The sequence below is a fragment of the Bidens hawaiensis genome, unplaced genomic scaffold (assembly GCF_021521415.1).
Source record: "Bidens hawaiensis isolate Kalapana, Puna unplaced genomic scaffold, B.hawaiensis_p1.1 tig00016367_1, whole genome shotgun sequence".
Lineage (NCBI taxonomy): Eukaryota > Viridiplantae > Streptophyta > Magnoliopsida > Asterales > Asteraceae > Bidens > Bidens hawaiensis.
The window spans coordinates 9,739-31,085 of NW_027492501.1; the positions used below are offsets into that span (position 1 = coordinate 9,739).

At 40.6% G+C, this 21,347-nt stretch overlaps 2 protein-coding genes across 2 annotated transcripts; both read left to right on the plus strand.

Moving 5' to 3' along the window:
• Positions 1-944: 944 nt before the first annotated feature.
• On the plus strand, positions 945-4,714 carry LOC143551341 (6,7-dimethyl-8-ribityllumazine synthase, chloroplastic-like). The gene is made up of 8 exons (XM_077041799.1): positions 945-1,104; positions 1,197-1,315; positions 3,585-3,680; positions 3,807-3,902; positions 4,014-4,092; positions 4,163-4,209; positions 4,279-4,338; positions 4,455-4,714. Exons 1-8 carry the CDS (start codon positions 945-947, stop codon positions 4,494-4,496), a joined length of 699 nt encoding a protein of 232 aa, XP_076897914.1. The 3' UTR covers positions 4,497-4,714.
• A 2,875-nt stretch (positions 4,715-7,589) lies between these two features.
• LOC143551351 (helicase-like transcription factor CHR28) lies at positions 7,590-20,088 on the plus strand. Its single transcript, XM_077041808.1, has 9 exons — positions 7,590-8,034; positions 8,261-8,496; positions 8,539-8,710; positions 9,482-9,609; positions 9,720-9,931; positions 16,099-16,105; positions 18,682-19,110; positions 19,628-19,828; positions 19,900-20,088. The coding sequence occupies exons 1-9, from the start codon at positions 7,590-7,592 to the stop codon at positions 20,008-20,010; spliced, it is 1,941 nt and encodes a 646-aa protein (XP_076897923.1). The 3' UTR covers positions 20,011-20,088.
• The last annotated feature ends 1,259 nt before the right edge of the window (positions 20,089-21,347 follow it).

Below are 21,347 nucleotides of genomic sequence, written 5' to 3' on the forward strand. Positions count from 1 at the left end.
CCGCAACTGCCTCTATCATGCTAGACGGGATCATTTTGAGATCATTTATGGGTTCACGAACCCGTATTGGATGAGAGGAAAATAACGAAAAAAGGGGGGGGGGGTTAATTTTCTTGGAAAACGTGGGGTTTCAAATGATGGAGCTAAAACATCGCCACAGACGGCATGAGATTAGGTGACTACATCATGTGGGTAGTTTCATGGGTTTGTATTTGAGCAGCCCAACCTGGAGTGTCAAGTGATGTTGTATAGCATAACGAAGAATCAAACTTAATTAAAAATAACTTCATTCGTGAAAAACTAATCATCTTCAGTTTTTACTATAAACGTGAAGTATGTCTAAAAAATCATGAACATATCCTCATAACTTTTGTTAATGCACAAAATAATAAGTGTATCATACATTCTAAATTAAAGAAAAATGTGACACGTAAAGCAGCTCTCAAGCTTTTGTTATCCACGCATCCTTTGACATATTCAAACACCCACCATATGAGTCGTATGAAACCTAAGTCACTCGTATGATGGGTGTATGACAACATGGAAAGAGTAAGTCACACATACAATATCCGTGTTCGTGTTTGTTTATGTTCGTTCATTTAAAATCTAAACGACCAATTTATGAACTTAATGAATATAACTGAACAAAGATAAACAAACATAAATGAATATGAACAAACATAAATGAACACAAACGAACAAGTATAAAACATTAAGTAGACGATTATCCAAAGTTTAAATCAAAAATGAACATAAATAGATGATCATAAACGAACGAATGAAACATTATTCGTTTACTTAGACGAACACAAGTTTTTTTTTTCACGGTCGTAACTTTTCGTCAAACGGTTCACAAACGGGACAAAAGGATCACGGGTCAAAATCAAACGGGTAGTTGACCCTGACAAACTGAACACTAGACTCTCCACCCAAACTCCACAACAATGGCGGCTGCTTCATCAACCGTTCTTCTTTATCGTCTTCACGACACCAATTCATCATTATTATCATCAACTGGACTGCACAATCGTTCATCTTCACTATCTCTTCTTTATCACCGTCAAATCTCATCCACGTCACCACTCATTCAATTTTCCCCAAAAGGTAACATAACATAACATCTAGGGTTTCTAATTCCGCATTCAATTTATTCAATTTGTTTAATTTCCACTTATTACTCTCTGTGTTGCTGTTAGGTTTAGCGAATCCGTTAATTGTAGCGCCTGTGGAGAAGAAGAAACTGTCAGTTCAAACCGAAGCTGTTCGGAAATTTACCGGGTTCTTGACGAAAGCCGAGGGTTTTCGTTTCGCCATTGTTAGTTTCTAATTATCTGCTTTTATGTGTGTTTGGGAATTCAGCTGCATTTCGTGTTTAGAATATGAAAAAAATATATAGGTGTGGTTTGAGTGTTTAATATAGTTATGTGTCTAGCAAATGCTATAGAAATTAGGGGTGCAAACTTGCCGAGATTGAATTGACACGAGCCCAACCCTCAAATAAAGCTCATTTAGTTATTGAGCCCGAGCCTTGTGTATTTTTAATTTTTACCTCTTTTGGACTTCTATGTATTAATTTTACACTGCACCACCAACTGAGCTTAGGCTCGTTTAACGTTTTTTTCTCATAATATATAATAATAGTTAAAAACATATATAAGCTAATTAATCATAATAAACGAGCCAATCCCAAGCTTGAAAAAACAACTCACTAGCCAAGCTCGAGCTTTAGAATAAGAGCTCGAAATGAACCGAGCTCGAGCCTAGTCAAGCTCAGGCTAGGCTCGTTTATACCTCTACTAGAAATCAATGTTACTCAGTGTTATAGAACTCTCTAGACACTAGTCGGGCGGTGGGGTAATGACTAGCGATTAATCGGATTGGCATTTTATATGTAATTTTTCAAAATATATACATACAAAATTTTATATATGATTTAAAACTCCCTAGGTGCTAGTCGGTAGTCCTTTTATTTCCGATTAATCAGCACCTAATTGCGATTGTTACAACACGGATTTACTAATACATGAAAACAAAATTTTGTTCCTTTTGCTCACATTAGTTTGAATTGATGCGGTCTTTTAGCTTCATCATCATCATCATCATCATCATCATCATCATCATCATTGTACTCAGTATATCCCACCAAATAGCAAAACTATGGTAGGGTCTGAGGAGGGTAAGATGTAGATAGCCTTACCTCTACCCTTTAGGTATAGAGAGGCTGCTTCCGGTGAGACCGCCAGCTCGATAGTAGTTTTGCATCAAGCCTTGGACATAAGGCACATAACACTCAACCATCGAGACACCGCCGATTGGTGCATGTACCCTTGTCTTTCGGCTATCAATGCCACCACATGATGCCTAATGAACCTTCCGCCACTTTTAACGTTATTTTCACGAGATTAGTAAAATAACGTCAAAATTAGTGCAATTTCGGCTAATCTTTAGTCTTTCGTCAAAATAACGTCAAGATTAGTATATAACCTTCCGCCACTCTTTCGGCTATCAATGCGGTCTTTTGGCTTGAAGAGTGTAATTCACATTGTTGATTCTAGCTTTCATTTATAACACAGAACTCTAGCTTGTTTTGTATTTTAACAATTCAAGTTTCAATCAATCAATCAATCAATCATGCCCAGTAAAATCCCACCGACAGCAAAGCTATAAGTAGGGTCTGGGGAGGGTGGGATGTAGGCACACCGTACCTCTATCCAAAGGAATAAAGAGGTGGCTTCCAGAGAGACCCTCGGCTCTAAGAACATGCGTATGAAGCAAAAAGGAAAATAAAGCAAAATAAAGGAAATCAAATTTTAACAGTTATATAAAAACTACTACTAATTATAATAATATTAATATTAATATTAATATTATTATATAATATTAATAATAAGATCACAGTTTAACAGCTATATAAAAGCTAATAATAATAATAATAATAATAATAATAATAATAATAATAATATATGCAAGGGAAATACCATTATGGTATGTGGACTAAATAAGTTAAGTCTAAGCCCTAAGGTATTCAATTCTCTCTAAAAATCCTTAACTTTAATTCTACTTCTCCACGAATTCCTATCCTCAACCATGTCCTCGGAGAGGTTTAGGTCTATCAAATCATGCCTAATCCTCTCATCCCAAGTCAATTTCGGTCGTCCTCTACCCCTCCTCCCCTCTATAGTAATGTTTTCTACGGATCTAACAGGATTCGTCGTCTGTCTTCTCTTTACATGTCCAAACCATCTCAATCTCCACTCTCTTATCTTGTCTGCTATGTTCGCCACCCCTAATCTCTCGCGAAACACAACGTTTCTTATTCGGTCTAGCCTTGTGTGCCCACACATCCAACGTAGCATTCTCATTTCTGCTACCTCCATCTTCCGCACTTGTGCTTTTTTGATGGCCCAACAATCTGTTCCATATAGCATTGCAGGTCTAACTGCCACCCTATAGAATTTTCCCTCACTGAATCTTCCGCACTTCCGCACTTGTGCTTTTAACAATTCAAGTTTAATTTTAGTTAACCAAAAAGTTCGGTATTTTATAACATTTATACTTATATGTTGCTACTTATCATGACATAGGTTGTTGCAAGGTTCAATGAAATTGTCACAAGGCCATTGTTGGAGGGTGCTTTGGACACATTCAAGAAATATTCAGTGAGGGAAGAAGACATTGATGTATGCAATACGTCTTGTTTTTCTTTCTTGAATTCTTTACTTTTTGTGGGCTATAACCAAAATGCAATTTGGTTGAACCATTTAAGAGTATATTGTGACTAACAATATTGTGTTAAAACTTATTAGGTCGTGTGGGTTCCTGGAAGTTTTGAGATCGGGTTGGTTGCTCAAAAGCTTGGAAAATCCGGGAAATACAATGCAATCTTATGTATTGGAGCTGTGGTAATATTATTGTTATTCACAAGTTATACATGATATTGCCATAGTAACACTACTAAACTAAATTGACATCAATGTCTGAATGTATATAACTAACTATTTATGTTATTTTAGGTAAGAGGTGATACTACTCACTATGATGCTGTTGCTAATACAGCTGCATCTGGAGTTCTGTCAGCTGGAATTAATTCAGGTTTGATTACATTTTTATTTAAAAGTTTTTGGTTGAACTGATTTCATACTATTCAATAACAACGTTTTAGGTGTTCCTTGCATATTTGGAGTCTTGACATGTGAAGACATGGATCAGGTATATTTATAATCGTCTTTGTGTTTTGTTTTGTTTTTAATTGTCTAAATATATGTATGGATGTATTAGGCCTTGAATCGTGCTGGTGGTAAAGCTGGGAACAAGGGCTCTGAGGCAGCTTTGACCGCTGTAAGTTGACTTTATTTTATCAAGATGTTACTGTGTGTTTGTTCTACTTCATTTACATAAGTCAACTTGTAATTTTGTGCTTATTTTGTTCACTGAAATCTTTATATGTATTGCAGATTGAAATGGCATCATTGTTTGAGCATCATTTGAAGGATTAATTATTGTGACAGTTTACTCATGCAAGAAGAACAAGAGAATCCTGTCATTTAAACTACTTATAGAGTTGACTAATCGTTTTTTCGTTCTTTTTTGTTTGTAATTTGCTTGAAAAGTCACACAATAAAGTCTTGTGGTTTTGTTGAGTACATGACATTTCAGCTTAATAATGGTGAGAATCAAGTGGAAAACCTGTGATGGATATGTTGATTTTTAAGCAATTAGGTATATTTTTGCAAACACAAGTTGAAGTTTTAAGTAATCCTGCATTGGGTTTCTTGATATCTAGATTATGAGACTGAAAAATGACTTACAATTAGCATAGTCAATGCTAAAGAAAACATCACTAACACACTATCTATACACCGTTAACAAGTGACAGGTCATACGGTATGTATGACTTTTTTTGCCAAACCATACGGGTTGTATAACCCGTATGATATGATGAAATTTGGGTCATAATTTTACGGAAACTAATTGATGTGACGGTGTTGTGTTACATGGCTTGTATAAAACCCAACAACTTGTTGCGCTTAAAGATTATGAGATGGTGTTATTTCTACATGCTCTCAAACATGATGTCTTGTGAGATTTGGGTGACGGTTAATGACAACGTTTTTATTATGCATTTCTTACTTTTACTAACATATTTTCAACTCGCAAGTGCCAATAGCCACATTACGCTCATTGTCCTCGTCCCGTGTCTGGGTGTGAAACACTTTTCCGACTGTCACTAGGGGGCTGTTTGGTTACCTCTTATTGGCCATTTAAGAGGCAAAACTAGTGTGATATTACTTTTCCTATAAAAACCAAAAAAAAAACAAAAAAAAAAAAACTTTACGTAACGTTTGATACGCATTAATTATAGATGGAATGAAATAGATCATCCTGAAAGAATGAGAATGAGATGGGGGTGGGGTGGGGGGGGGGGGGGGTTGATCAATAAAATAAAATCAATGATTACATTATTTTTGTTTCACCATATTTTTGTGAGACAACCGTCGCCTTTGCCGCCACCACCAACGCCACCAATTGATCCATCTCAATTGTTATATATTTATCTATATTTTTTATCTCCGGTACCGTAACAAACATAACTAAAACCGATCAAATTCGTGTCAAGTTACCGCTTTAATGTCTGGGACCGACAACACTTGGGGTTTTACCATCGACGGGGTTTACCAAACAAACAAAGGTCAAATATTTTATTGATTATATGTTAACTTTACGAATTTATTTTTCTAGGTTTTAACGTAACTGAATTCACTTAAAAGTCGTAGGGGGTGTTTGAGATTTCTTATTTTACCTCCTTATAACTTTTAATTAAATTAATAAGATATAGTGTAATAACTTTACCTCTCCCAAACATCACCTTAAACTCACCACTGCTTAATGCGATCCACAATTAACTGGTAACTGTGAATGTAAGGGATATGTATGTATAGATTGCAAAATGAAACTCATTTCTGGTTGTTAATTAATTGTTTACTCTTCATGCAATCTCACAATGCGTATGTATTTGTTGCTTTGATGACCTAATTTGCCGTTACATTTCCGAAAGAATTATGTTTTTGTTACTTTATAATAATTAGGTCATTCTTCATAATTTGGTACACAATTTGGGGCTTAGGAGGTGCACTGCTCATCCAAGTTATTATCGACTGACTTGTACATTAGTAGAATTCGCTAGGTGCTAGTCGGGCTAACAAGGATTAATTGGATTGGAATTTTTATATGTAAAAATTATATATAGGGGGGCGGTTATTGTACAATGCCTCCTTGTCGTACAAAGCGTACGAAGGATCCTACCTCTCGATTTCATTTTAAAACTAATGCGGTGGCATAAAATTTGGGCTTTCTTCAATTAAGGGTATTATTATAGTCTCAAGTTACTTCTTATTTGTAATCGTTCCACTAAAATCCGCACTCGTCTCTTGAGTATCTAAGCCCTATTCAAAGTCACTACAAAATCTTAAAAATTTATTGTGGTTGATCATGGAAAATTCATTGTTAAAATCAAAATCAAAATCAAAATTAGTTGCATCTATGTGTGTAAAAGAAAACAAAACAAAACAAGTATTAGAGCATGTTTGGGATAGAGTTTGAAAACAACTTATTGATTGCGCCTTTTAGAAAAACTGCTTTTTAACCTTATCAAAAAGCTCAATAAGGACTTTTGTGATTGGCAGACATTTTTTAAACTTATTGGCTTTTTGAAAAAAACAAAAAGTCAATAAGTTGTTTTCAAACTCAATCCCAAACATGCCCTTAGTCTATCTTAGAGGGTTTAGAATGTAAATACTTACTCTTTTATAGTCTCCTTGTATTCTCTTCTAGGGATGAGATCGGTACCGTACCCGTACTTGTACCCCTATCTGTATCCGAAAGTACACGTACCTAAAATCAGTAAATCTGGGTACCCATACTCGTATCGAATTTTATGGTACGGGTAATATAGGTACGACGCCTGCTTTGGTATCACTTTTTACTTTTTTTTAAAAATCTCCACTAAACTTGGTATCGATACCAGTACGGTACCGACAATCAATTATCTATAATACCAAAACCAAAACCGTAATACCATAACCATAATACTAAAACTAATTAACTAAAAATGAAAAAAATCAACCATAATATAAAATCCATGCATGGTGGCTGTTACGAGTTATTGAATGGAAGAAGAAGAAGAAGAGAAAAGAACTATGGTTTGATTAAAACTGTTAGCACTTAATATTTTGATTATCAATGGTTTTGAAAAGCCCACTTGAAACCTTGAGAATATCCCAAATAAAACACGGTTAGAGTTATTAGTTTTGGAAATCTCAATAAAAACCCCTACATATTTCTAACGGATACTGAGTACCCGTAATACCCACACCTGTACCCAAAAGTACCCGTACCTAAAATCAATAAATCTAGGTACCCATACCTGTACCAAATAGACGGACGGATACAGGTATTCGGGAAAAAAATCTCATCCGTGTTCTCTTATTTAAACATACAATCAATTACAGTACAATATCACTATCAATCGATCACCAAGTTTATCTCATGCATATTATATTCATGCAGATAAGCAAACAACACACAAGAGGATGAAAACTTTTGCCGAAAAGGTAGTAAGGAAAGCACGAAAAGAAAACGTTGTTAAACGTAAACATGTTGTTTCTGACTCTGATATCGACTTCAAAAACTTAAAGAAGAAAGGGAAAGCATCAGTGACTAAAGAATTAAAAAACGAGCAACCTTTTGAAGAGTTCCTGGATATTAAACTACGGATGAGATGTTCGCCTGTTAATTTATGGGAAACAATCCAGTCATTGACCGAAGAACAACAAGCTTGTGTTAGGGAGATGGGATTCGGTTCAATTTTGCAAATGAATATAAAGAGCATTCCAACAGCCTTAGGATATTGGTTGCTTGTGAACTACAATCACCATCTTAATGAATTAAACGTGGGAGATCATGTTATCAAGATAACACCTTCACTAGTTCACGAGATCCTGGGAATACCGATGGGTAACATAAAGGTGCTTCAAGGTACAAATCCAACGACAGATCTATTTAAAGATCAGTTCACAACAGCAAGGATTAGTATTGGAAATGTTGTGGATAAAATCAAGGAAAGCCGGGACACCGGGGCGAAGTTCAAACTATATTTTCTTGTTGTGTTCAATACAATCATGGGACATATGACAAAATCCACAACAGTGAATTGGAGATTCATTTAATGCCATTAAAGACTATTCTCATATATCAAAAATAGATTGGTGTAGCTATGTAATTGATAATTTAAAAAGCACAAAGGAGGGATGGGGTGGTGAAAATGCTCAATACGGCGGACCTATAACGTTCCTTGTGGTACTTTACACACACGAGTACCAGAAAAGGCATGGAGCACTTGGTGATCCAATTCAAACGCCTGCAATCAACTACATAACAACAGATTCTCTTTGGACAATGCAGGCAGATTTGTATGATAATGGTCCTCTAACACAAATGGTACGATTTTTAAATTAAGCATGACAATTCTTTTGTATTAAGCATTGTTGTAATCTAATTAAAAAAATGAAATTGTTTTGTACAGAAAATATAGAAAGAAATGAAAATGAAGAATTGAATGTCGACAATTTAAATGAAAAGCAAGGAGAACCGTCTTTTGAAAACGAGGAAAGAGACAATAATCAAAGTGGTGACAATGAAAATGATGAATCAGGTAAATAACTTATCATGCATGTTTATTTGTATTATTATGCATGTTTGTAATAAACTGTGCCTTATAATTAATTACGCATGGTGTGTACTGTATAGTATCATACGGCAGTTGCACCAACCTGAAATTTGACTAAAATTTGAACGTTTTGGCTCGATTTAACAAGCTTTGACAGCCTACCAATTATTGGGTCCGACAAGCTAAAATGACATTGGTCTCTCACCGATTACTTATTAATCAGCGACTAATACCGATTAGTCTACTTTGCTTTTAGTTAAATGGAAAGGTTGTACTTTCTGCACTTCTATATTTATGAAGATTAAAAAGAATCATGAAATAGTGTACTTGTATCTTTTCACTTCTGCCAATAAAGTTCATGGATATGTTTTAGATAAAAAGAATTTGTTTTAAACCGTCACAGGATAAGATGCTTAAGAGTAGAACCCTCTATGACTGTTTAATTCTAAATGGTCAGTGCTAAAGAAAACACCACTGACATACTATCCATACACCACTAACAAGGCAGTTCGTATTGCATTTTTCTCCGAATAATATGGGCCGCATGACCCTATGTGACCCGTATGATATGGGAAAATTTGTTCCCATGGGTCATATAACTTTACTGAAACTGTGTGATCATGATGTGACAGTGGTGTATTGTGGCAGAAGGCATACAGGTTGTATGATGTAAAAGTTTGGTTTATAGTTTATACAGCCCGTGTGATGTAAAAGTCGAATAGGCTAGTTTAATCAGAGTTTAGTTTTTCTGGACAGATTGGATTGATGATGAGCCTATTGCTAACTTGCTTCCGAAATCAATAAAGTTGACCCATGTTGACTTCTCACCTGAAGAGCGATCTTTCTATCAGAAGCTTGACGTTGAATCACGCTCACAATTCAAGGTGCTTTTGCTAACATATGTGTTCATATTCCTAAAAGTGAATACTGAATTGTACCTATTTAAAACCAAATCAAGAAGAATAAATATTAAGCTAATAATACTCTTTTAAAGACATATGCGGATGCAAGTACTGTGAGTGAAAACTACGAAAACATCCTTTTGATGCTTTTGCGGCTTCGACAAGCTTGTGGCCATCCATTGCTGGTTAAGGGATTTACCAAAGAATCTATTAGTGGATCTTCAAGAATGGCAAAGAACCTTCCTAAATATATGCAATCTTATTTGTTAAAATATTTTGGAAACTCTCAACATATGTTGCTTGTGTAATGCGAGTTTCATTGGCCTTCACTATTATTATTATTATAATTATGAAGAAACACTAGATAACCCCGGCAGATTAAAGGTAATCTGGGGGTTAAGTAGATGTTTCCCACGAGGGTTAGGTCGGGCAAAGATGGTTATTCTTCTCGACCTGCAAAACAGACACCGTAAGCTCGTCACTGAGAAGGGGGGGGGGGGGTTCCTCCTTGTGACCACCCTCCGGCGTGAGAATCAGACTAGATTGCTCTGAATATAAGTGTATATTGAGAGAAATAGCTAGAGAAGATAAGATGATATGAGATCATAATACCGTTCAAAGGTGTTGGAGTATTTATAGCCGAAGGTAGGTTTCCAAGCAGGTACGGCCAGCTGTATATAATATTCCTTTTCCACCAACTACGGGCTATGTTCGTGCCACGATGGGAGTTGGTGGGTAGGCAGCGGCTGATAGTGACATTTTGTACTGGAGCGTGCTCCTTCTGGTACTATTGTCAGTGAGCTGTCATCCTGTGATTGGTTCATGGGTCGCTTTTGTCAGATCTTGTCTATTTGTCCATACCTTGGTAGGTATAGTACAAAAGATCTTCTAGAAGCGTACGGACTGGCTCTTTTGGGCAGGAATATTCCCGCCCTGCTCATTCCTTCTTCAGGTGACATTACTGAAGTATAAGAGTTAATGCCTTATGCGTGTAGCCTTACTGTTAGTGCGGGTAGCCTTCCTTCTTGGCTTGTATCTGCAGCTGCGGGAACAGGCAGGGTACTTTACCAAGGGAGGCTTTCCTGCGGGAACAGCTGGCTTACTGCGTGTAAGGTCTTCATCTCTGAGCATGGTGGGTCCTGCGGATCCAGTTGGTCTTTGCGCAGACGTCCCTCTTCAAGGTGAGTCTTGCGGGGACCAACATGGCTTTGCTGGGACCTACCTCTTCAAGTCCCCCAGTCCATTGTTCTTCTCATGAATTGTTAATAAGTGAGGGGAACTTTTGGACTTTAAGCAAGGGGTTTTGAGAAGGGTTTTTCGTTTTTTAAGGTTTTCCGTGGGGATTGTTCCCGCAGTTTTCCTAATGTCACTTGCAGAAATTCCCGACTTTTCTGCCTGATCTTTGGGTATGATGCGGGTAGGTGTGTAACCTCCTCGCAAGTCGGGAGCGTTGAGTTTCACTTGTGTAGATTCTCCACGAGGTTTTGGTAGTTTTAGACATAGTGATCAATTATGTTAAACAACCAATTCCACCTTGAAGCTTCAAACAATCTAGTTCTCAACGTTCCCGCCATGCGGGGGTGCTATTTCTCTTTCCGCAAGCATGGCCCATAAGATCCTTCTTGGTTTCAATTCCCTGCAGGTGCTAAGTATGTGAAGGGTTTCGCCTTGACACTGTACCTGCACTTGGCTTATGGTTCCTTGCTTTCCAAGGTATTCTTGGCTTCAATTTCCTGCAAGTGCTAAGTATGTGAAGGGTTTCGCCTTGACACTGTACCCGCACTTGTCTTATGGTTTCTTGTTTTCCAAGGTAAGGGGGTATATTCCCTCTTATTTTTGAATCTTTTTGAATCTTTTTGGAATTCGGAGAGTTGGTGAAAGGATGAGGACAGTCCAAACGGTTGAAGGGACGTTGGCGTCTTCTGACGGTTTCAGGACGTGCAGGAAGTTATGACGACGTGACAGCATGTGGTCAATCAGGACGCTTTTTCAGGCGCGTGGGCGCGAGTTTCATGACACGCGCCATTCCGACACCTGTTGCCAGCTTGCTGTATCCACACGTGTCGCCGTGTCATTGCGCCTGCGCTTTCTCTCTCATCCGCATTAAATTCATCGCATTCATTGCGATGAGTATATAAGGGGGGAGAGGGTGTATTTCATCCATCATCTTCACTTCACTATCCTTTTCCTTTTAAGCGATTTCCGGCGAATACTCATCTTTTCCGGCGAGCATTCTACTGAAACCGCTTTCTTAACACTGAAAAATGTCTTCTTCTACTCAAGATCCAGAGGTTAACGTCGAGGAGTCCGACGTTTACCTTGAGAACCCGATGTCTACGTCCGATAAGGACGATAAGAGTACTGCTGGCGAGTGTCAGTGTACTCTTTCTGTCGATGTATACCATTACATCGTCAAGAAGTTCATGCTCGAGCCTTATGAGCCTGAGTTTCCGGAGGCCCATCAGACGGTGTACGATGCCCCTAATGGCAAGATAGGGGTTTACGCCTCGTTCTTCTTATATGGGAATCTAAGGTTCCCATTAATGAAGTTCGTGTACCGTGTTCTGGAGAAACATGGTGTTCACTTGACGGAGGTGCACCCAATGGCAATTGCCAAAGTTCGCCATTTCGAATGGGTGTGCCGTATTTTGGGCATCGAGCCCCGCGTCGACCGTCTGATGACCTTCTACACCTGGAGGTGCATCCAGGGTTGGTATACCCTTGTTACTCGGATCAAGGGGTTGAAGATCTGCGCTACCGAGCGTAGTCTTCGTTCTTGGAAGCGGGAGTTTTTCTACATCTCCTCTCGCGTCATCCCTATCGCGATGACGTTCAAGAATGGGAGGGCACTCCCTAACCTTCACGCCTCCAATTACCAGGAGACGGAATGGTTCGCCAAGATCTCCCAGATCCAGACTCTGGTTTATCGCTTCGCGGAGTCTGGGATGGTGATGCTTGGGATGAGCTGCGTGTGGAAGGATGCCGGGTCTGGGACGCCGCAAATACCCATCGTCCTTGAATACGGTTTGAACTATATTCCTTACGGTATGCTCCGTCTTTTGTGTTGGTTTAGGATTTTCTTCTAACATTATGTTTTTTATTTCAGAGGGGAACGACTTACAGTCACTCTTGCATCCGCGGGAGACTGGTGGTCCCGCACGGTTGGGTACTCGTGATCTCGATGAGAACGAGTTGCCCATTTTGGGGCAGACGGCGGATAGATTCGCAGAGGTCTACCCGCCGGGCCACGAAATTTTAAGCGCCACTCGGCCAGGTAAGGAGTTCTTTAATCCTCGTCCTCTCCATGCTCAAACTTCTGCTGGAATTCCTCTGATTTTGTCATCTTCTGATGAGGGATCCGCAGATGGGTCTTTCTTTGTGAGGAAGAAGAAGGCTGCTGGCGTGAAGGGCAAGGCGAAGGTTGCTTCCGTCGTCGACCTGGGAATCAGTCTGATTCCGAGACTGAAAGTGAGGAGGCGGCGGGGAACCTTGGTGGTGGTGACGAGACCATTGTCTCAGAGGTTGAGACAACGGCTGTCACTTCCGAGCCACCAAGCGCTGCGAAGGTGACTGGCGCGAAGAGGCCAGTTTCATCGGGTCTATCTCCGCCTGTCAGGTCTTTCAGGATCAAGAAAGCCAGTAAGTATATTTTTTGTTCACCTTTTCCACATTTCCTTCCGCCTTTGTTTTTAATATCTTGTTTTTCTTCATGCAGGAGTGGACTTATCCGCTTTCGAGAGCAGTGCGGGAGGAAGCGGTTCGGGACCCACGACGATAGGTTTGGTCAACCTATCTTAGGCGATGACCCAGGCGGCTGCGCCTGTTTTTGGTGCTGGTTCAGTTGCTCATGCTGTTGAAGCAACTGTTCCAGTTATGACGTCATCTCCGCCGGCCGTCAGTGCCATCTTTACTACATCCTTCACCGGACCGGCAGTGACATTTTCCGTGAGCTCATCTGCGGCTGCTACCACGGTTATGAGTTCATCTCAAATGAGTTCATCTCCGATGGTGTCTACCTCAATGGCTTCTGCATTGTCGCATTCGGCGTCAGCGACTACCTCTGTTGGGGCCAGTTCTCCAGGTATGTTTAGAGTTGGAACCTCTAGACTTACCTCTGTTGATGAGGGAGTCCAACCTTTGCCTCCTTCCCATCTCCTTGACCTCTTGGATGGATATCCTTTAGGTTCAAGTGATGGGTTTAGCGGCTATCGGCCTGTTATCGACCCTACAGGTGCGTGGGGTTATTTTGGCCTATTATCCATTCTTATCATTTTTTCCTAACTGTTTTTTTGTTTTTGCAGTTTCGGATTCCAATGAGGTGTATGCTCCAAGGTGGAATATCCGCCGGGGAACAACTCTAAGGACGGCTGCGGACTGCGTCGACTGGGCGCGCCATGCCGCTCCAAGCGGTGCATTGGGGGAGGCAATGGCTAGCTACCAGGAGGGTAGGTTGTCCAATGAGCTTCGAATCCTTCTCGCCCGGATGCAGCCGCGTGTCGAGTTACTTTGTCGTGAAAACGACAAGTTAAAGACTGTGCGTAGCCTGGAGGTGGCTCAGGCGCGATCGCTGCGGGAGGAAAACAAGAGGCTTGCCGCCATCGCTACGGAGAAAGAGAAGGCCTTCAAGGACCTTGAGGCCGAGATCCAAGCCAGGCATGAAGCCCGTTCCAAGGCTACCCAAGCTGTTAACGAACAGCTTAGGTTGGCTAAGGAAACTGCGCGTAATGCCACCGAAAGGGCCACCAAAGCCGAAGCCGTTGCTGAGCCTCTGCGCGTTGAGAATGAAGAGCTTAAAGCCAAACTGGAGAAGCTTCAGCAGGCTCATGAGGCTTTGGCTTTAGAAGATGCCAAGAAGCTACAGGAGCTTTTGGATCAGAGGGCTGTGCTTGATCGCACTGAGCGCAAGCTTAAAGGCGTTGAAGAGGCTGCTGCCAAGGACGTGTTGCTTGCCAACCTCAACAAGAATGAAGCCGAACGCGCCCGCGATCAAGCTCAAGCTACCCTTCAAGAAGCTCTATCTAATAAGGATTGGCTTCTACGAGAAGCGTTGCCGCAGGTACGCATAGCTCCATAATTTATTTGCTTTGCGCTTTTCTTTATACTTAGAAAAGTTTTTTATATATATTTTTTATTGTAGATTGTGCATCGGATATTCGCGAACACATCCTATGATGATGCCATGAGCGCAGCCCTCAACGCTTCTCATGAGGATGGGGAGAAGGCTGGTTTCTTGCTTGGTCTAGGATTTGCAGAGAAAGGCATCCCGCCTTCCAATTTTTCTTTACACGATGTTGATACTGAAGCTGCCTATGACCAAGATGTGAACCAGTATGCTGCCTTCCCGCATCCGGTTGTGGAGAAGGTGAATGAAGTTGCTGCTGCTGATGACGGGCTAGCTGTTCTCAAAGCTTTCCTCGAACCACCGCAGCCGACTGATGGTGCGGGTTTAAGTGGGTTTGGAGGAAGTGGTCCCGAAGCTTGAATCTTGAGATTCCTCCCAGCCGTTAGGATAGATTTGTACATTTTATAGGCGGGTAGATACCTGGCCATTTTGTAATGTTTGAACAGCTTTTATCGTGAATATAAATGATTGTGCGGATAGGACCGTCACTTTCACTTAATGGCTTGCTTTATAAACGTTATATGATTTGCTCATGCATATTTTAGTTTAATTTAGCAATTGCCTTGCCTTATAAACATTATATGATTTGCTCATGCATATTTTAGTTTAATTTAGCAATTTTCTAAGTGTTTTGAATAAGTTAACTTTTCGACGCGTGTCAGATAATAGGTTAATGTTCTGTTTCCTCTATCATGATTGTGCGGGTAGGACCGTCACTTTCACTTAGGATGACCAAACTTTATCTATATCTGACCTGCGTGAAGGTTTTCCTCATCTTTTTCTTAGAAATTTTCTAAGTGTTTTGAATAAGTTAACCTTTCGACGCGTGATTGATAATAGGTTAATGTTCAGTTTCCTCTATCATGATTGTGCGGGTAGGACCGTCACTTTCACTTAGTAGGATGACCAAACTTTATCTATATCTGACCTGCGTGAAGGTTTTCCTCATCTTTTCCTTAGAAATTTTCTACCGTTTTTGTGTTTATGCGGGTTTTGCCGCTTTCCACACGCAACGACTTACTTCCTCCCTCACTTATTGATGCGGTGAATACCGGCATATCAGTGTGGTCAGTTCATAAGTATAAAGGTAAGGCTATCAACATCAATGTGATAAGGAGAATCATTTCCATTAGAAGTGGCTCTAGGCCTTTTCTTTACAAATTTGGAATTGATCTACATGTAACATCTGCGTAATTGAGCTCCATTCCATGTTCATCGAGCCTTTCGAGCCGGTATGCGCCCTTTCCCAGAATTTAATGTATGGCCCTTCCCAAACCGGGGCCAGCTTTCCTGGGCGCTCCTGGTTCGGAATCTCGTTGTTACGCAGTATGTAGTCTCCGACATTGAAGTTGCAGAGTTTCACCCGCGTGCTGTAGTTGTTTACTCAACTGGGGTTCTACACGCGTTAGCCTGCTCAGCACCTATTACGCCACGAGGTGTGTGAGTTTCCCATCTCTGACGAATGTTTCGATGACATCCTTCAAGGATATGCATTCCTCCGTGGTGTGTCCTTTTGTCCCGTGGAAGTCACAGGATTTGCTCTGATCAGCGTTTTGACGCTGTCGGATTATTGGAGCCTTTGGGCATGGGAGCCTCTCGGTGGCAAATATTTCGGTGACGCTTTTGGTAAGTGGCGTCCATCTGGGATTCTGGTTCGACGACTGCATGTTGTCCCTTCCGCCTAAGAGAGGGCGAGAGTTGGATGAGGTGTCAAAGTTTACCCTTGAATGCCAAATACCAAGCTTCCTCTTTTTGTTTTGTCGGGCGGTATGGACGTTATTTTCTCTTGTCCTCTGGGTGTAGAGGTTTGTGTTCTGATCTCTACCCAGTTGCTTCTCCGTTTCGGCAAAGCGTTTAGCTGCCGTCATGATGGCATCCCACGTGGATGGCATGCCGTCTTTACCTGTCAAGGTACGGATGAGCTCTGGGTACTCAGCGCCCTGGATGAAAGCGGCGCGAACAAGATCTTCGCTGATATTGCCCAGACTTAGCTTCTTTGAGTTGAAGCGAGTGATGAAGTCTAGCAAAGATTCGTCTTCTTCCCGGATGCAGTTGAGGATCGTCCATTGCTCTTCAGTATATTTTCTTTGTTGACTGAAGTGCTGGCTGAATTTGTGCTGGAAGTCTGCCCAATCATAGATGTGGTGGACCGGTAGACGATCAAACCACGCCCTGGCTGCCCCGACTAGCGTCATCTGGAACATGTAACACCATGTGGGTTCCGTCCAATTACTGACGGTTGCCCCCGCTATTAATCTGTTCAAGTGATCGTCCGGGTCAGATATGCCATCATAAGTGCCTATGTTGGACATCTGTTTGGCACTCTTTGGGGCGATTGCTTCCGCAATGTCCCTTGCAAATTTGGACGTTCCCGCATTCGCAGCTGTTGGTCTGAAATTTTTGGAGAAGTCACGTGGGTTTCCCCCCGTGTTCTTTGGTTTGAAGGTTTCCTCAAAATTTCTCTTCGAGTGGAAGTCTTCTTTACGCTTCCCTTTCGCCTTATGACGAGGGTTTGCGTCACTGTCAGATTCTTCCCAATCTTCATCATCCACATACTCGCAATCGTTGCTCATGTTGAGCTGTTGTCTAGTGCTTCCGAATTTGTCATTGGCCTGCTTGAGTGAACGTAAACGTTCGTCCAATTCAGCCTGGAATTCTTTCTGACGTGCTTCCGCCCAAGCTTTAACTTGTTCAAGTGTTTGTTGGGGAAGTCTCGTCTGTTGTTTCTCCACCTGGGTATTAATGAATCCCATGGGAGGATTGTTTACTGCACTTGCCCCGGCTTGTGTAACCGGGGTAGTGTTCGTAAAAATCGTGTATTCACCGGTGTTCCCCCCAGTAGCTGGAGTTGTGGTTACCGGAGTTTCTTGGTCACTCGGTGGCCTTGGCATCGGAGTAACCCTAACCATCTTTCCAGAAGTTTGAAAAAACTGAGAGAGAATTAGTTCTAGCTTAATGCACGGATGGCGCCAATGAAGAAACACTAGATGACCCCGGCAGATTAAGGATAATCTGGGGGTTAAGTAGATGTTTCTCACGAGGGTTAGGTCCGGCAAAGATGGTTATTCTTCTCGACCTGCAAAACAGACACCGTAAGCTCGTCACTGAGAAGGGGGGGGGTTCCTCCTTGTGACCACCCTCCGGCGTGAGAATCAGACTAGATTGCTCTGAATATAAGTGTATATTGAGAGAAATAGCTAGAGAAGATAAGATGATATGAGATCATAATACCGTTCCAAGGTGTTGGAGTATTTATAGCCGAAGGTAGGTTTCCAAGCAGGTACGGCCAGCTGTATATAATATTCCTTTTCCACCAACTACGGGCTATGTTCGTGCCACGATGGGAGTTGGTGGGTAGGCAGCGGCTGATAGTGACATTTTGTACTGGAGCGTGCTCCTCCTGGTACTATTGTCAGTGAGCTGTCACCCTGTGATTGGTTCATGGGTCGCTTTTGTCAGATCTTGTCTATTTGTCCATACCTTGGTAGGTATAGTACAAAAGATCTTCTAGAAGCGTACGGACTGGCTCTTTTGGGCGGGAATATTCCCGCCCTGCTCATTCCTTCTTCAGGTGACATTACTGAAGTATAAGAGTTAGTGCCTTATGCGTGTAGCCTTACTGTTAGTGCGGGTAGCCTTCCTTCTTGGCTTGTATCTGCAGCTGCGGGAACAGGCAGGGTACTTTACCAAGGGAGGCTTTCCTGCGGGAACAGCTGGCTTACTGCGTGTAAGGTCTTCATCTCTGAGCATGGTGGGTCCTGCGGATCCAGTTGGTCTTTGCGCAGACGTCCCTCCTCAAGGTGAGTCTTGCGGGTCCAACATGGCTTTGCTGGGACCTACCTCTTCAAATTATTATTATTATTTTTAATTCTTCTATAATTGAGAGAATAAGTCAGTTTATGAGAACACTAAAAACTGATTATGATTTATAGGATATACCGGAAGATGCAGTTGTTACCCTGTGTGGACATGTATTCTGTTATCAGTGTGTATCTGACTTCCTAACAAGCGATGATAACACATGTCCATCACCAAAATGCAAAAGCCCGATTGGGCCCGATGTGGTATTTAACAAAACCACATTAAGAAATTCTATCTCTGATGATAATGGTCTGCAGCAAGATTATACATCTTCCAAGATTAAAGTTGCAGTTGAGATTATTCAAAAAAATTGCAGATCAAAAGGTTCGGGCGTCAAAGAGCTACCAGTAAAAGCGATTGTGTTTTCACATTGGACGAAAATGTTGGATCTTCTTGAAATGGCACTTGATCAGAATCATATTGAATACAGGAGACTTGATGGCTCAATGTCGTTATCGTCAAGGGACCATGCTGTTAACCAGTTCAACAATGATCCCGAGGTTTACTTTCTACTCTTTATACTTACCAAAGTCAAAGTTCTTTTACTGATTGCTAAAAGTTGGCTAACGGGCGGGTTGGATAAATGGTTGGGTCAAAAACACATTTTTTTGTTTAACTAAAAGTTGTACTCGTCATTAAATTTCACACGTTTAAAACTTAAACGGCATGTGCTTCATACGGATAAAATTGACATTTTTGTCTAGCGAGTACTTACTTTTTTCGGTTAACCAATTTATTATAGCTAAAATTCTCATTAAAGTTTCAGAAAATATGATTAGTTAATTGTGATAATATAAGTTAACTTTTTTATGCAATCAGCCCTTTTTTAACAAATTAGTGCCGAATATTATTACAAATATTTTGTTATTTTATAATAATCTGAGTTTCTAATTAAAATGATTTAGGAGGTTTTATCGATTAAAGATTCACTTTGTGCGGCTTTAAACCCGTTTGACATGTTAAGCATTTATTTGGAATTTTGTTTTCATTTTTATCAAGAAACGAACTATGTTGCAGGTAAGGGTAATGCTGATGTCACTGAAGGCTAATAATCTTGATTTAAACAAGCTGGCTGCATCTCATGTAATTCTTTTGGATCTGTGGTGGAATCCAACTACTGAAGATCAAGCCATTAACCGAATCAGTCAAACTCGTCCTGTTACAGTGTCCCGGCTCGCTGTTAAAGACACAGTTGAAGACAAAATTTTTAAACTCCAGGTTTGTACTTCTGGAGTTAAAAACTGTAGTTTCACTATTTTACCATGTCCCTGAAATTTTACTTAATGCAGGATGAAAAGAGGAAAATGGTTGATTCGGCTTTTGGTAAAAATCGAAATGGAACATCAACCGATCGTTTAACCACTGAAGATCTGATATATTTGTTCATGGGTGCACATTAACTTATATTAGTTAGGTGGTAATTTTGGGTAATTTTGTTTAGATAAAATGTAAAGCCCAGTAAATAGTGGTAATTTACTATTGCTGCTGAAATGAATATAATTTTTAAAGTAAATATTTTCATTGATTTCAATATCTATTTAACATACAAGGAAGTATCCTAATTAGAGAGAATACATGAACAATAAATGAGAATTACATGGAATATATGTAGTCTATTATAGGTATTTTATATAGGTGTTTATATACCAAAGTTTGAATGTAGTAGGATGTTAATATCTTAGTTAACTAACCTCTTCATAACACTTGTTTTTTATTTGGTTGGTTGGTTAACACCACACTGGCTACATGATAGTGACGTCAGAGACCTTTTAAACTAACCAACCTCTCGATAACACTTAGACCACTTGTGGTTGGCATCAGGGGCTTTGCCACCTCAAACACGACGCCGGACACATTTTTTTTGGGGGGGGGGGGATGAGGGGGATCCGGAAACCAATTGACGAGGCGACATAGGGGAATAATGGTAGAGCCATGATGGAATGTTTGTGGGGTTTGTGTGATGGGGTGGGTGGGGGGGGGGGGGTTGGTTCAATCCCAATGATCGTGAGACTATTCAACATAAAAAAAGGTAGATCTATTTAGACAATCTACCTTCTTCTCCAATACACACTCTCAAGCCAGAACACGAATGCGGGCATGAAACTGAACCCGTGGGATCCGTCACAAATGTTTTGGGCTAGTATGGTTTCGAACAACGACGGCTAACTCTTTTTATTCTATTGTTTTGTTTAATTTTATAAAAAAATGAAAAAACAAAAAACAAATAATGGTTAAAGCCCCTTAGGGCTTCGAACCACAACGAAGCAACAAGACATAAGGGCTTTATAGCCTCCGATAGAGGTGCACAAAAAACCCGAACCCGATAAAAATATTCGGAACCGGTTTTTTATACCCGGGTTTTTAATACCTGGACCCGTACCCGACCCTACCTGTAGGGTACGGATAGGGTATGCATTTTAGTACCAAAACCCGTACCCGATTTGTATCTAGTAATACCCGAAAACCTGAACCGGTTCCATACCCGAACCGGGTTTTACATAAATACCTAGGACCGGGTTTTTTCAAATACCCGATATTACCCGAAAAATAATCCTAAAAGGTGCAACCCCTTAAAAAATCCAATATATATCCGAAAAATACCCGAAAATTGGGTTTTTTTCAATATCCGTAAATAGGGTATTCAAATACCCAGTTTTAGAATACCCAGTTTTATACCTGACCCGAACCCGATACACAGGGTATGGTTTTAGAGACAATACCCGAACCCTAACCCTAA

Coding starts and splice junctions, on each gene's coding strand:
- LOC143551341 (XM_077041799.1), top strand. CDS start 945: ATGGCGGCTGCTTCATCAACCGTTCTTCTTTATCGTCTTCACGACACC. Junction 3,903..4,013: donor TCTTATGTATTGGAGCTGTG/GTAATATTATTG, acceptor ATGTTATTTTAG/GTAAGAGGTGATACTACTCA. Junction 4,339..4,454: donor CTGAGGCAGCTTTGACCGCT/GTAAGTTGACTT, acceptor TATGTATTGCAG/ATTGAAATGGCATCATTGTT.
- LOC143551351 (XM_077041808.1), top strand. CDS start 7,590: ATGAAAACTTTTGCCGAAAAGGTAGTAAGGAAAGCACGAAAAGAAAAC. Junction 19,111..19,627: donor AGTTCAACAATGATCCCGAG/GTTTACTTTCTA, acceptor ACTATGTTGCAG/GTAAGGGTAATGCTGATGTC. Junction 19,829..19,899: donor ACAAAATTTTTAAACTCCAG/GTTTGTACTTCT, acceptor TACTTAATGCAG/GATGAAAAGAGGAAAATGGT.